The 15,620-nt window shown below is 41.3% G+C and overlaps 1 protein-coding gene across 1 annotated transcript in view; it reads left to right on the plus strand.

The window, feature by feature from the left end:
• ARRDC3 (arrestin domain containing 3) overlaps positions 1–14,761 on the plus strand; it is a 17,145-nt gene extending 2,384 nt beyond the window's left edge. The window contains 7 exon segments of the mRNA XM_069880583.1: positions 3,952–4,033; positions 6,572–6,719; positions 7,955–8,057; positions 8,441–8,697; positions 9,099–9,261; positions 10,055–10,209; positions 11,828–14,761. Of these exon segments, the coding sequence (XP_069736684.1) occupies positions 3,952–4,033; positions 6,572–6,719; positions 7,955–8,057; positions 8,441–8,697; positions 9,099–9,261; positions 10,055–10,209; positions 11,828–11,884 (965 nt within the window). The 3' untranslated portion in view covers positions 11,885–14,761.
• Positions 14,762–15,620: the final 859 nt, after the last annotated feature.

Consider the following 15,620-nt stretch of genomic DNA (forward strand, 5'->3'; position numbering starts at 1 on the left):
CCCCCACCTTTCCCACCCAGTGGCGCAGCCCGCGCCTCCTGATTGGCCAGCGCGCGGTTGCTGCCCTGTTGCTAAGGCGATGCTAGGCGCTGATTGGCTGGCTGGCGGGGGGGGGGGGGGAGGCGAGCAGGTTCCCCTCGTTGGGGGGAAGCCCCTATTTTCGGGGCGGGCGGGCGCGCACGTCCCCGTCTCCCCCCCCCCCCCCCCCCCCGTTTTGTGCGGGCGCCGCCTCCGTCGTGGCGCGGAGCTGCCGAGCGGGGCGCGTGTGTCTCTCTCTCGCTCGCTCTCTGTGCATAACGTATAAGCGCACGTATATGAGGCAAGGGACGGCCGGTTTAGGCCGGTCGGTGCCTGCTCCAGCCGGGCGCCGCTGATTGACAGCTCGGCGCTTGTTTACCACGGCCAGACTTCTGCTGAGCTGGCAGAGACGGGGGGGGGGGGGGGGTAGGGGGGCGGGGGGGAGGAGGTGGCTGCTCCCCCAACCCAGCCCAAAAGCACCCAGTCCCTCGCCCCTGGTGGGCTTTGTCTCGCCTTCTCTGCTCGTTTTCCCTCGTTTATGTCCTGCCGCCTGCCTAATAAAGGTGTGTTTCTCTCCCTGGCATGCTTCTTTTTGCCGTGTTTTGGCTCAAATTCAGTTGTTTTCAGCCCTTTCGGCGTTTCTGTAGGACAATGGGAACTTGAAATGCACCCCCCCCCCCCCCCCCCCCCCGTGCCTCCATGAAGAAATACGCGACCATTATATTATATATATAAAATCATATGAATTAAAAATCTATTAAATGGGTATTTACTAAAAGTATACTTAATACAAACTTAAAATTGTCCTCCTATGCTTCCATTAATACTTTAGATCATTAAATTATGACTATTATATTATACATACCATTATATGAATTAAATTTCTATAAAATGGGTATATATTAAAAGTATGCATAATACAAACTTTAAATCCTCCTCATATGCTTCCATTACTGCTTCAGATCATTGAATTATGACCATTATATTATATATATAATTACATGAATCGAAAATTTCTGTAAAATTGATATATATTGAAAGTATGACACTTAATACAAACTTAAAATCCTCCCTCCTGTGCTTCCATTAATGCTTCAGATAATTAAATAATGACCATTATCTACGGTAATATATATATGAGTAATATATGTAATGGTCACTATCTAAACCATTAAATAGATAACCATTATATTATAGAACTGTAGAATCATAGAATAGTTTAAGTTGGAAGGGACCTTAAATATCATCTAGTTCCAACAGCCTGTAATAATATGTAATAATTATGATATGCCTAACATATGTACGTACATATATGACCATTCTATATAATGGTTACTATAAGTTCATAATGGCCGTTACTTACATACAACAGACATCTTTTGGGTGATATAGAGATCATTATATATAAACATAGTATTTATACGATAATACAAGCTTCAAGATTTCCCCCCTCCTGTGCTTCCATTACTGCTTCCATTACATTGAATATGAGACTCAGATATATCTACTATATAAGTATGTATTATTTATGTAATAATATCAAATCCCCCCATGCTTCCATTAACACTTAAGGCTATTAAATATGTGACCATTGTATATGTATTATATAAATATATACTGGTTTTCTAATAAAACAAACTTAAAATGCTTCCTTCCGTGCTTCCATTAACACATCGGACCATTAAATACATGAGGATAATATATGTATTATATATACATATACCTTTTGCATTGTCCTCATGTGTCGCCCTTCATTATTTCTGAGCCCTTTTTTTCTGCTCAGTCATTTTTCTCACACAACTTTCCCATTTTTGGCAGAGTCAGCATTTTTCTTACTGGTTTTACAGCAATTATGCCAGAATAAACTGCAAATTAGTTGCATGTAGACAGAGGTCAGCACACCAGTAGTGACTTCTTTTTGGTGTATTTTTCCTCAATTGTTACGTTTTTAATACATTTTCAGCCTTTCTGGCATTTCTGTAGGACAATGAGAACTTAAACATGCCCTCCTCTGTGCCTCTATTAATGTTTCAGACCATTAAATATAATAATTTGCCTTTTGCTCTGTCTTGCCGCATCACCTTTTATTCTTCCCAAGCCCCTTTTTCTGCTCAGTCTTTATTCTCACACAACTTTCCCGTTTTCGGCAGAGTCAGTGGGTTTTTTCTGGTTTTATGGCAGTTAACGCCAGAATAAACCGCAAATTTGTTGCAGCCTTAGAAATCGTGACCGTAAACAGAGGTCAGCTTCCCTGGTGGAACCAGCAAATACCTAGGTCTCTCTGTCCAAGTGAAATAGAGTTATCCTATCAAAAAAACTCTTTTAACTCTTAATGTGCCACTTGCTGGTTTCTGTGCTGATGAATTTGTCTCATAGTGTCTGGGGTGGTGTTTGTACACATTTTCTTCTTCACCTTCTTTTTTTTAGTGATAGTTTCTGGACGTTTTTTCCAGTCAGGAAATAAAAGGAAGCCGAATTACTAGGTTTAGTCTTAACGCAGCAGACTTTTCACAGATCGCTCATTGCTCTTAAAGAGCTGTTCCTGTTTCATTTTAACTAGGAGTTGCATTGAAAAGCATTATTTCCATTACGGATCTTGCAGTCAGGTCTTGAAATGGCAGCAGTTGCAGCTGTGTCAGTGTTCGGAGGCGGGACCACAAATTAAAGCACATTAACCTCTGCTGCTCTCTAAGGTGAATCATAGAAGAGTTTGGGTTGGAAGGGACTTTAAAGATCATCTAGTTCCAACCCCAGTGCCATGGGCAGGGACATATCCCACCAGATCAGGCTGACCAAGGCTCTGTCCAGCCTGGCCTTGAACACTTCCAGAGATGGGGCATCCACAACTTCCCTGGGCAACCTGTTCCAGTGCCTCACCACTGTCAGGGTGAAGAAATTTTCCATACTCTCAGTCTCAATCTGCCCCTCTTCAGTTTAGACCCACTACCCCTAGTCCTATCACTACAAGCCTTTGTGAACTGTCCCTCCCCAGCTTTCTTGTAGCCACTTTCAGATACTGGAAAGTTGCTGTAAGGTCTCCTTGGAGCCTTCTCTTCTCCAGGCTAAATGAGTCAAACTGCCTCAGCCTGTCCTTGTATGGGAGGTGCTCAAGCCTTCTGATCATCTTCATAACTCTCCTCTGGAATGATCCAACAGCTCCAGATCCTTCTTATGTTGAGGGTTCCAGAACTGGACACAATACTCCACTCACAGGAGAGGAATAAAGGGGCAGAATCACTTCCTTCAATTGTCTGGCCATGCTTCTTTTGATGCAGCCCAGGATATGGTTGGCCTTCTGGGCTGCAAGCACACATTGCTGGCTCATGTCGAGCTTCTCATCAACCAGCACCCACAAGTCCTTCTCTGCAGGGCAGTTCTCAATCACACCATCCGCCATTGTAGGCCCTTGCGCTTGGCCTTGTTGAACTTCATGAGGTTCACACAGCTCCACTTCTCCAGCTTGTCCACGTCCCTGTAGATGACACCCCGTCCTTCCACTGTTGCAACTGCACCACTCAGCTTGGTGTTGTTTGCAAACTTGCTGAGGGTGCACTCAGTCTTGCTGTCAGTGTTGTTGATGAAGATATTAGCACTGGTCCCAGTACGGACCTTTGAGGAACACCACTTGTCATGGATCTCCATCTGGACTTCAAACCATTGACCACTACTCTTTGAATATGACCAGCCAGCCAGTTTCTTACCCACCAAACCGTCCACTCCTCAAATCCATATCTTTCTATATACTGTGATTGTGCCCGGGCAAGGTTTGGCTCTGCATCCAGAAGTTAATAAACAGACCAGAGACCCTTGCTGCTGCGACACATCTTTAAGTGCTGTGATAAGCGTGTAAATTCCTTTTACTCCAGAAAAGCCCATATCCTGTACGAAATGTGTGCAGGTGGAATAGTGTGCTGTTTTTTCTTCCCTTCATAGATGATGACAATTCAGAAGAAGGCCTCCACACCATCCACTCGGGGAGGCACGAATATGCATTCAGTTTCGAGCTTCCACAGACGTAAGTGCCTGCACACAATCCTCGGGCGCTGCTGCCCACCTGCCTGAGCAAAGCTCCTGCTGTGGGTGGAGGGAAACCTTTTCAATGGTAGCAGGAATTGTGCTCTGACATGCTGCTGAGGACATAATCTCATTAAACTGAAGAGGTTGCTTTTAAGCTGATAACACACTTCCTTTTTTATTTGATTATTTCCACAAAATGGGAGCTTTTGCTGCCCAGTTGCTCACTTTCTCCTGACAGAGTCCTACTGACTTATTAAGTCTCTGTTATTTTAGCCCTTCCCAGGAGGAGGGGAGAGGAATTTGGAGTCTGTTACAGAGTGGCTGAGATACCTTCTATCCCAGTTTACTGGAGCCATGCAGACCAGCAGAACTAGAGATAAGATCACAGCTGAGCTGTTGGGGCTGGGTCTGGTACAGATGTGGAAGGTTTAACTATGTTTAAACAAAAATAGGAGGTTGTTCCAGTTTAAAGAGGATGTTCATACTCAGGCTGGCCTTTATATGGAAAGCCTGGATAGTAATAAGCAGAAGGATGGGTGGATGAAGCAAGACACATTCCTGTAGCTAATGTCATTTGTGTCAGAAAGCAAAGGTGAAGAAATAGTGAGAGCAAAAGTGGCAGGATTGTTCACCCCAACTCTGAAATGTATGATGGGGATTGTGGATGGGGAATTTATATATAGAGGAATTTCAAATACAGAAATAGGTTAAAAATAAAAGCTACAATAAAATTAAATGCACAGGAATCTCAACCCAGATGGAAGAAGGAGCCTTTTGCTGTAAAAGGCAAGCAATGAAGTCACTAAGGTTGGAAAAATTTGACACTGTGTGGTGTGAAATGGCTCAGTACCTAATACTGAAGCTAATAAAGTGTCAGTTTATTGGAGGTGCTGGTTTTAGCAGAACCTGTGGATGATAAACACTTTCACAGTTCAGTTACAAAGCAAACGGCACAGGACTTCACAGTAAATCTTCCTGGAATAGTGGGGAAGACCTGTGTACATGGAGACAATTCATTCTGTGCAGATCTCAGGTATGGAAAGAAATAAGGCTAATGCTGATTTTCCCATGAGTAGGAAGAGGCATGTAAATATGGGAAAAGGTCCCAAAATATTACGCGTGAACATAAAATGCTTAGCCTAAAGTAAAGCGGATAGCCAACGTAATACTACATGCATTGGTCAAAACCAGGTTCTTTAAATGACCTGAAGGAATAACCCTGAAACCAGCTGTGGATAATACTGGAGAAACAAAGACAGGTATTAAAAGCCTAAGGTTTGACACTGCCTTACCTATTTGTTGGTTTGTTTCCATAGAACATTCTGAAATTTACTCCAGCTGTGGAGCAGCAGTGGAAGGAAAACTGACACACGCTGGCCTTAATGATTTTTTTTTGCCTCGAAGAATATGAGGCAGCATGAAACATCTGATTAGAAATCCTTTCATTGATATTAATTAGGAAAAAAACAATAAGCACTTGAGATGTGCAAAAGAGGAAGTCAAACCTATAACTGAAAGAGTAATTCTAGACAGGTACTAGTACGGCTAGTATTCTTCCCTATGGAAGATATGGACAACTTGGAAGCAACTTAAATGTTTAATTTATATATTACGATATATTCAAGTCATAGTATAATGGGGAAAAATTGCTTAGTAAAAATAAGGAGAAAATAGGTTCTGGAAAACTACTGTTAATTATAAATAACTGGAATATAAAGATCCTTTTTGTCTTCCATTTTATGATGTTACAGGGGGAAAACGGTGGTGCTGAAAGGTTTGGATGTCCTTTCCACATCATTTTTCCTCCAGCTCCCAAAAAGGACTTCTTTCATCTGTTTAAATTTATAAGCAGAAGAGGCTTGATGATTTTATATATGTATATGCTTGTATATGTACATCTGTATACAATGCAAATGTTTTAAGCTGGTCTTGTCAGGGTAGAGGGAAATTAGAAGGTATTCAAAATAGTCTCTCTTCAGAACTCCAAACTGAAATAATTATTCTACTTAAGGTGAAACAATCTACAAGAGTGCTGAATTACAGCTAAATTAAAATAGGTGCTGGTACCAGCTAAGTAAACAACAGTCCATGATTTACAAAATACGGTCATGATTTACAAAATATGATATCAAAACCAATAGTTGGTTGATACTCATGCCAGTTTTGAGCTGGTACCTTAATTTGGCCTGAAAAGGGTATGCTTTACTGTAGATGTGAAAGTGGCCTCTTGAGTTTAAAAGAAATGTGTACTCTCCTGGCATTTTTTAGTACAATTCTTCAACTGATTCTTAAAATCTATGCAAAAATACAGTAGGATTGATTGGAGATGATTTTTTCTCCCGTCTTAAGTCTTGAGCTTTTTTTTAAGATACGGAAACTTTGCAAAATAAGTACTTTGCAAAATAAGTTATGCTGCATTAGATACTAGAGTGCATTAAAAAAAATACAATTCTACGTGCTAATCCCTGATCTGATCAATTGTATCATTATGAGACAGAAGGACTTGACTCAATTTTGACCTTTGTGTCCTGCACAGACCACTTGCTACCTCATTCGAAGGCAGACATGGCAGTGTGCGCTATTGGGTGAAGGCCGAGTTGCATAGGCCTTGGTTTCTACCAGTAAAATTAAAGAAGGAATTTACAGTCTTTGAACATATAGATATCAACACTCCTTCATTACTGGTAAGAATTGACAGAGTTACTCGTTCTTTATTTCTGGCATAAAAATAATAAAGTATAAGTGAAACACTATCCACATCTAATTTTATTCTAATATTTACTCGCTAGTTTAATTACAGCTGATGTTCTCAGTATTGATAAATGATTTCAGCAACTCTTTAGCTACTGTTACTTCCAAAGCTGTGTTTTCCTGTACTTGGAGTTGCTTCACATTTAAGATACATAAAATAGCTTTGCCAGTTTAAATTGGTAATGACAAATTGTAAAATGTCACTTAGGAAGGAAAATTCTGTGAACTGTTCTCCTTCAGTTTTTTTGAATAATCTGTGGAAGGAACAGTGAAACTTAGTATTATAGTGAGTGACTGCTAACTTAAAAATGCAAAGTAAAAAATGTGCTGGCATCTGTAATTGGTAATTTCCATATGGATGGTTTTCTACCAATGGGGAGAAATTATCAAAATTCTGTATGATCATCTTCTGAAATGTAATTTCTTTAGAACAATTTTGATATTAGAGCTGCTTATGTGACCTAAAATTCCTTTACGTTCTGTTTTTTCCTCCTCTTCCTAAAACTCTAATCTTTTGGGGGTGGGGGAGGAGGGAAGAAACAACTCAAAGTCCATTGAAATAGGTTTCTTGTGTGTATGGGTGAAAAATCAGACTTGCACAAAGGGACGCTGGCCTTGCCTAAATTCCATGAAAATCAAAGGGCTCCCATTTGATTTTAATGGGCTTTGGATCAAGTCCTAAGTCCTGATATGGTATAAAAGAACAACATCCATTTGATACAGATGAAATGGGATCATTCTGGAGCAGAGGAAATGGCAGGAGTCAAGGTTACAGTACTTTAGCTTAGTTACTGTTTCAGAAATATAGTGTACTGGAATGTTATAGTTCCCTGATAAATGAAAAGCTCTGCCAACAGCGTGTTGGAATATGTTGGCTATAAAGCCTTTGTGTAAGCTATACAGTATTAAGGTATAAAAACTGTTTGAAGTGTCACTGTGGTATAAACTGTAGCAGAAAAAGCAGTGCTAATGAGCAATAGGATTAGAATAAACATTATATATGCATAGTGCCTTTTAAATTGCTTGAGTTGTTTTCCTCTAAATAAAACCAGCTATGTAAAAATAGGTAATAAGTACGTTATGACAGTCATTTTTGTGTTGATTAAGATAGATTAAAGTATTTGTGAAACATTTTAAGTAAACAGACAATATTGTTGTTTTCTTGCAGTCACCCCAAGCAGGCACAAAAGAAAAGACTCTCTGTTGTTGGTTTTGTACCTCAGGCCCCATATCCTTAAGTGCCAAAATTGAAAGGAAGGGCTACACCCCAGGTACGTAACAGGAGTAATTATAGGAAATATGTTTTTTCCTTCCCTTTTCAAACGACAGTTTGTACTTGGTGCTTTTATATCAATAAAGTATTTAAACTGCTTTTACCACCTCAGTCTGCATTCAGACTCTTTCCTAAGTACAACTAATACTGTTCATTAGTTAGCTGTGTCTCCAGATTGTCAGAGGACATCTGCTTCTTCTAACTCTGCATTTTTGTTCTAGATTAGCTTGTGGTGATCCTACTTCTGTTAGCATCAGTGCGTGTTCTTCAAGTTAGAGGACTGCTAGCAGTTCCCAGTGCTTTATAAAGACACAGAGAATGTGGTGATTTGCTTAAGCTGCTTTGTAACTATAAAGAGAACGTGAAATTCTGTTGTTTCAGGTGAATCAATTCAGATCTTTGCTGAGATTGAGAACTGCTCTTCCCGTGTGGTGGTGCCAAAGGCAGCCATTTACCAAACGCAGGCATTTTATGCCAAAGGGAAAATGAAGGAAGTCAAGCAGCTTGTTGCCAACCTGCGTGGGGATTCCTTGTCATCTGGCAAAACTGAAACCTGGAATGGCAAACAGCTGAAAATTCCACCTGTTTCCCCTTCAATCCTGGACTGCAGTATAATCCGTGTTGAGTATTCACTGATGGTATGTTGCATGGCGTGTTTACTTGAGCTTTAGTACCTTCCATCTTACCTTGCAGGCTGCTGATAAAGTACTATGTGCTAGCTAGGTTTGCAGAATAAATACATATCCTAGCCCCAACAGGAGCTCTGTAAATCAGTTAAAGCATGCAGGTTCTTAAGACTGTTTTGTGTGCTAGCTAAGCAAGCTTGTTATCTGTAGACACCACTTCTGTGTGAGGGCTTGTTGTTAGGCTCCTGAGCTGCTGTTGACTTGGGAGTTCTTGTCTCTATGGGAGCACTGGCCCTAAAACAGTAAGAAACTATTTCCTCATGGAAAATTCCACAGACAGAGAACTTAGTCTGATGATTATGAGTGCTCATAGAAACATATATTTTAATCACGCACCTCTTGTTGCTCTTCAGGTATATGTCGATATTCCTGGCGCCATGGATTTGTTCCTTAATCTGCCGCTGGTCATTGGTACCATTCCTCTACACCCATTTGGTAGCAGAACATCGAGTGTGAGCAGCCAGTGTAGCATGAACATGAACTGGCTTGGGCTGACACTGCCTGAAAGACCTGAAGGTAACCTGGCAATACAAATTCCGATCAGTTTGCTGGTCTGTGTCAAGTTTTGTCTTGCTTTATTCATTGCCATTGTGCAAACAGACCCAAATTGCATCTTTTGTAATAAAACCCACAGGAAATTCTCGTAGAAGTTTCCTTCCCACCTTTTTGCTCTCTGTGGAAGGGCAGAGTTCCCTCCCTGCTCTCAAGGCCAAACCGTAAATTCCAGTTGCTTGGGAGCTGGCATAAATGAAAACACAGGACGCTGCTGTACCTGTGCGAAATGAATTCTGTTTACACTATTGCAATTCCATCCTTGGTTATAAGGCACTGTAACCTGTTACAGTAGCAGTTTATGGTGTCCTTCAGCAGACTTTTTGGAAGAGAGAATGTAATTCATTTTAATGGGTAATATCTATTGCAGAAGGAGAAGCTCCATACCTCCTCCCTTCTATTTCACATAGCTAATAAACACCATTGTTTTTATGTATAAATCTCAGACTTGGATTTCCAGAGGCATGCAATGTTCTACTGTTCTTACCTATACAGAAATTCAGTATTCTGGGTATCTTTTAAGGGGATGGTTAGGCCACAATAGTCGGTGGTCAGCCTGCTCTTGGATTTGAGCACGGTCTTAAAATAGAACAGACGGCTTATTCTGCCTTTCACGTTCAACAGTTTTTAAAAGCCACTTGAAGTAGCTTACCTGCTGGTGCATTTTATAATGACAAAAGTTTAATACTTACCATGTTATATGTTTTGACATGCATAAGAACTTGTTGTTCGAACTGCGTGTGCCTTTTCCCTGCAGCACCTCCCAGCTATGCAGAAGTGGTCACAGAGGAACAGAGACAGTCCAGCCTTGCACCCATAGGTGCTTGTGATGACTTTGAGAGAGCGCTTCCAGGACCATTGTTTGCATACATCCAGGAGTTCCGTTTCCTGCCTCCACCCCTCTATTCAGAAGTAGGTACCTCAGACAGAATATGATGATTAATTTGCTGTTCTTCTGAATTCTGTTGGGCCCCTCACTACAAGAAGGACAGTGGGAGGCTGGAGCGCATCCAGAGAAGGGGAATGAAGGTGCTGAAGGGGCTGGAGAACAAGGTTTGCGGGAGGCAGCTGAGGGAAGTGGGGTTGTAAACAAGCGTGTAGAAAACCTCATCACTGTCTAGAAGGAAGGTTGTAGTGAGGTGGGTGTTGGTGTCTTCTCCCAAGTAACTAGCAGTAGGATGAGAGAATATGGCATCAAGTTGTGCCAGGGGAGATTCAGAGTAGGCCTCAGGAAAAATTTCTTCATTGAAAGGGTTTTCATGCACTCACAGAGGCTGCTCAGGGATGTCCTTTCCCTGCAGATGTTTAGAAGGCAAGCAGATGAAGTGCTTAGGGATATAGTTCAGTAGCGGGCAGGTGCGGTTGGACTTGATGACCTCAAAGGTCTTCTCCCACCGAACAATTCTGTGATTCTAAATGTAGAAAGTAGTTTCTCCTTCCTGAAATCAGGAAAAATCATTAAAGTGATAAACAGGGGAGTTAACTTTGTTCTGTTAAAGTTCAGATGAGTTGCATCAAGAGTTTTTGGGATTCTTAGCAGTGGTAGTGCTTTGTAGAAGTATAAGAAATGTTGTATGCCCTCTTAGTAGCTTCACTGAAATGTGACATTACACATATGATACATTGTGCTGGTTACCACTGGCATTTTGGGTCTGCAGGTGCACGAGATGCTATTCAGCTCCACTTTTTAGAAGTTCCTCTCGCTTTGCATTTTCGTTTCTTTGTGTGCACTGCTTGCAGAAGTTCTGTGTAGAGAAGCTACAAAGATTTTCTTTCTGACTTAGGCTTTTGTCAATGCACAGTACTCCTAAGCATTTCTGGCTACGTATTTAGTTCTGTGGACGCCACTCAGTTATTGACATAACTTGAAAAGCTTTCCATGTTCATACTTCTCAGGAAAAAGCAGTGGTACAGGACAAAAGTAAGATGGCCTTCTTCTCCTAAATCTTGCCTGAATTCACCCACTCGATTCTTCTCTTGGAAATACTGATGTGCTATTGAGTGGGCAGGGAAGGGTCGTGTTTTTTGTGTGTTGGAGACCTCTAAGGGCTCCTGTAGCTCAGCTCTAGAGTACAGCTAAAGTCCTTGTCATTTTAGGTACTTAAAAGATTTAAAGAAGCCTTTTTGGCATTAAAAAAACGATTGTATAAAATTAACTGTTACATTTCAACTATCATTACTCTCCAGTTTTGGAGACTTTAGGTTAGGAAGTTGTTCCCCTTCCTTTTGTAGAAAGGAAGAGAATGTAAAACCCATGAACTTATAAAATGTTTTATGGGATGTTTACAGATTATCGTATTATCATAGAATGGTTTGAGTTGGAAAGGACCTTAAAGCACCTGCAAAACACACACACACACACACACAGTTTTTTTCATTTAGTTGAATAATCTTTAGCTTGGGAATGCTGCTTATCATTATGAATGTCTTAAATGTCTTAGTTTTACTGGGGCTTTCTTCGAATTGGTTTATTTCTAGCAACTGACTCAAATGTCTTGGGTTGTGTTTTTCTTTCCCTCTTCTTGGTTAGATTGATCCAAACCCTGATCAGCCCACAGATGACAGACCATCTTGCCCCTCCCGCTGAAGGGATCTGGGAAAAGCTGACTCGACTTGGGCTTTGAATTGTACCTGGCGTGTTGAAGGTCAAGGCGTCATCGTGGAGACACTTTCAAAGGGAGCGGTTTTGCTCTTGCCTGTATGGTGAATAAATGAAAGCAACCTGTGATCATGCTTTTGAAGCCTACAGTAACGTTGTAGGACTGCTCCACATGCTTGAAGATCTGAGCTTTCTTCCCCTTCCCCCTTCCTTAAATAATGGCACATACTAGGAGCAGCCTTACTAACCTACAGTCATGTGTGTCAAAACACTCAAACCACGTTGTGAGAGAGGGGATAGCTTCCTCCTATGATTTGGGAATTTGCACATGCTCGTCGCTTATGTTGTGCGGTTCGGTGTCACTACAGCTTTTTCTTATCTATGCCGGACTGTTATTATTCTCCCCCTTCCCCCTTCTTTGTTTGTGGTCCGCACAATAAGGAGCAAAAGAAAGCTTTGGCAAAAAAAAAAAAAAAGAAAAAAAAAAACCAACAAAAAAACCAACAGCAGCAGCAACAGACTTTGACAAATGCACTGACTTTTCTTTTTTTTTAATTTAATGTAGCCTGGACTTTACCTGCATATGCACATGCTCAGAATTGTTCTGGTAGGCTGATCATGTATCACCTCTTCAGCTTGGATCCTGTTGTGGATTTATTTACGAACATCAAATGCCTTCAAGCCAATCCTTCTTGCTGTATGTTTTGCAGCCTACTGTAGTAGATAAGCAACAGATGTGGGGATGAACACCCTGCAGGTGTTCCAAGGCCAGGTTGGCTGGGGCCTTGGGCAGCCTGGTCTAGTGGGGTATGTCCCTGCCCATGGCAGGGGAGTTGGAACTAGATGATCTTTTAGGGTCCCTTCCAACTCAAACTATTGTATGATTCTGTGGTGGGGGTTGGGGGGGGAGAGTTTGTAGAAAGAAACTAATAGACTTCATCACGATTGTATACCTTCTTGATTTCTTTTAAGAATTTGTTGCCTTTCTACTATTATCGCAAAGCAGCATTTTGTTACAGACTGCCTAAAAATCACTTAATCTCAGGTGAACTCATCACTTGCCAAACTGTTGGAATGCTATTTGTTTTGTTACGTTGCACTGTTGAGTTACTTTTCTTTGTTTTGTGTTTGTGTTTTGTTTTTTGTTCTTTATTCAAGAGGGGGATCTGGATTAGGGACATACACAAAAGTTACAAAACCCACCCTCATTCCCATTTCTTTTTACATACATGTTAAAAAAGGAGATCTTCACATGAAGCTTTAAAAAAGAATAAAAAAGGCACAACTGAAAGCAGCACCAGCAGACACCAGCTCAGCCTCAAGAGTTTTAAAAGGAAATAGTCATACGCTGTCTAGGGCTCAATAGACAGAGTGATATCTCAAGTAGTAGGGATGGGAAGGGAAATTAAATTTATTTTTTTATATATAGTTAACCTAATCACCAAAAATTCTCTAATGAGTCTCTAGTAGAAAGTATATTTCAAACTGCAGGAAAAGCTTGGACTATGCCAAGAGCTCAGTTTGTGCACTTTGTATTCTCTTCAGGGCTTATGATACTGTAAAAAGAGTTGACTTAAACTGGGCAAGATCATTGTTACCAGCCATATTTGTTAGCTTTGATGATTACATCTTCTGTGGTACTCTTAAGAGCTTTAAAACAAAACAAGACAGCAACTTTCAACCTGTATTCACTATGTGGAAAAAGCACTCACCTCCTTTGGTGCGCCAAGGAGGAGGAGGGTGCAATGGGGATATGACATGTGCTAAGAACCAATGCCAGCACTTAAACATGCTAGAGATTCCACACCAGAAGTCAGCTTTCCTTTGCAGAAATTGCATAATGCACATCAGTAGCAAAGGGGTGTGCTTCTGGTGTTGACTACTTAAAACAAATGGAGATGTAATCCATCAAGCATCTTGTCTCCTTGTGCAATAAAACAGCTTGGAAGGGAGCGGGAAAGGGTTGGCTGGTGCTTCTGTGTGGTGCTTGTTACTAAAACACTTCTGCCTTGTTTTTAAGGCTTCATAAATGCGACAAAACAATAGGCTTTTCCATAAGTGGCCTTCATGAGAACATGAATGATAGTTCATGTTTCAAAAATGACAACAGGGTGATAAAATACAAGTGAGTCGCGTTTTAAGTGATTCAGTTAAAAAGCTTGGGCTTTGAGCAAGAGTATTGGATGAGAAGGAAACTGGGTGATGTCTGAGGTTACCAGGCCAATTTTGTGAATGTCCCTTCCTTTTACCCTCTCCAACCAGACAATTTTAAACGATGATGGGATTGTTGGCATAAAAGGGCATTTGGTGGTTTTACTTTCTTTTCCTTTTTTGTTACTTTGACAGACTAGGGAACAATTGCCGATACACATAACATTAAAGTACTTAACACAATATGAATGAAAATCACATACAAAGCAGGATTGACCAAAATCTTGGTGATTGGAGTGGCGTCATCGCAGCCTTTTTGATCAGAGTGGGTAAACTCTTTATGAACTTAAGAATAAAGATTTCCAGTTTGAATTAATATTAGTTGTTCAGAGGCATTACTCTTCCGCAAATATTGATCAATTCGTGTTACAAAACACGAGGTTCACAGCTGTAGCCCGGTATTTGATAGAGAATTATGATCTGGATTAGGAAAAAGTAAGTAAAATCCAAACATTAGAGAAACAAAGTGCAATATTAAATGTTTGCTTTATAGATTATATTCTATGGCTGTTTGTACTCTTTTTTTTTTTGTTTTCAGTTTTGGTGCTGAATATGTCCTTGTAGACTCTGTTTCAAGAAAACAATATGTGGAAAACAGTTTAATTTTTCCTATTGCTCTTCCTTGTGAAAAATAAACTTTTGTAAAAAAAAAAAGCTTTCAAATGTTTTAAGTACAAATCATAAGTTTTTCTACACAACTTTTATTCAAAGAGTATCTGAGCATAAAATAGCAATCATAGGGACATCATACGGGAACTTAGTGTAGGAAAACAAACTGGATAGGGAAAAGCGATTTCCAGAACTGTTCCACCAAATACCAGCAGAAGTGCAGTGTCTGCACTCACACAGCCCCTTTTATTTATATTGGTGACATCTTGAAGCCGGCTCGTGGAGGGAAAACCACAGCGTCCTACACGGGAAAATGCCAGTAAAAGGCAGGATATGTCTGCTTTACCAGGATGCTCTATTCTGTAGTGACACCAGCTCCAGGCATCTGGCCCTTTCCATGATATGTGGCTAGGGACAGGGAGGAGTAACACATGTTTTGGTGGGGCCAGGAGGAAACGGGAAGAGCAGAGACTCCCAAAGGTCTGGTTTGCAGCTGGGACTTGAAAATGTGGTTTGGCAGCATGGGGTGGAGAAGGTGCCCTTTGCCTTCCCTTGGAAGGCCCAATGTGACTGGATGTCAACGGCATCCACCCGCGGTCTGCGCCCCGCTCAGTGGAGTTGTGCAAGGTGTTCGTAAAGTTCCCCCAGCATGCCAGCAGCGAGCCACTGCCCCGGCATCTCGCTTCCGCATACCAGGCACAGCTGAACCTCTGACAAAACAGATTGTCATCATCCCTCGGTATCAACATGCCATTTGACCTCAGAGAAGGTTCAGTAGGCCAGCAGCCAGGGGCTTGGGTGGCCGCTGTGCTGTGTTCCTCTCCACATTGCACCCTCGGTTTTATGGTGCAGCCACTAATGTGGACCACCTGAAGGGCTGATCCAACCCTGTACGAAATGGAAA

This window comes from Phaenicophaeus curvirostris, chromosome Z (assembly GCF_032191515.1).
Source record: "Phaenicophaeus curvirostris isolate KB17595 chromosome Z, BPBGC_Pcur_1.0, whole genome shotgun sequence".
Lineage (NCBI taxonomy): Eukaryota > Metazoa > Chordata > Aves > Cuculiformes > Cuculidae > Phaenicophaeus > Phaenicophaeus curvirostris.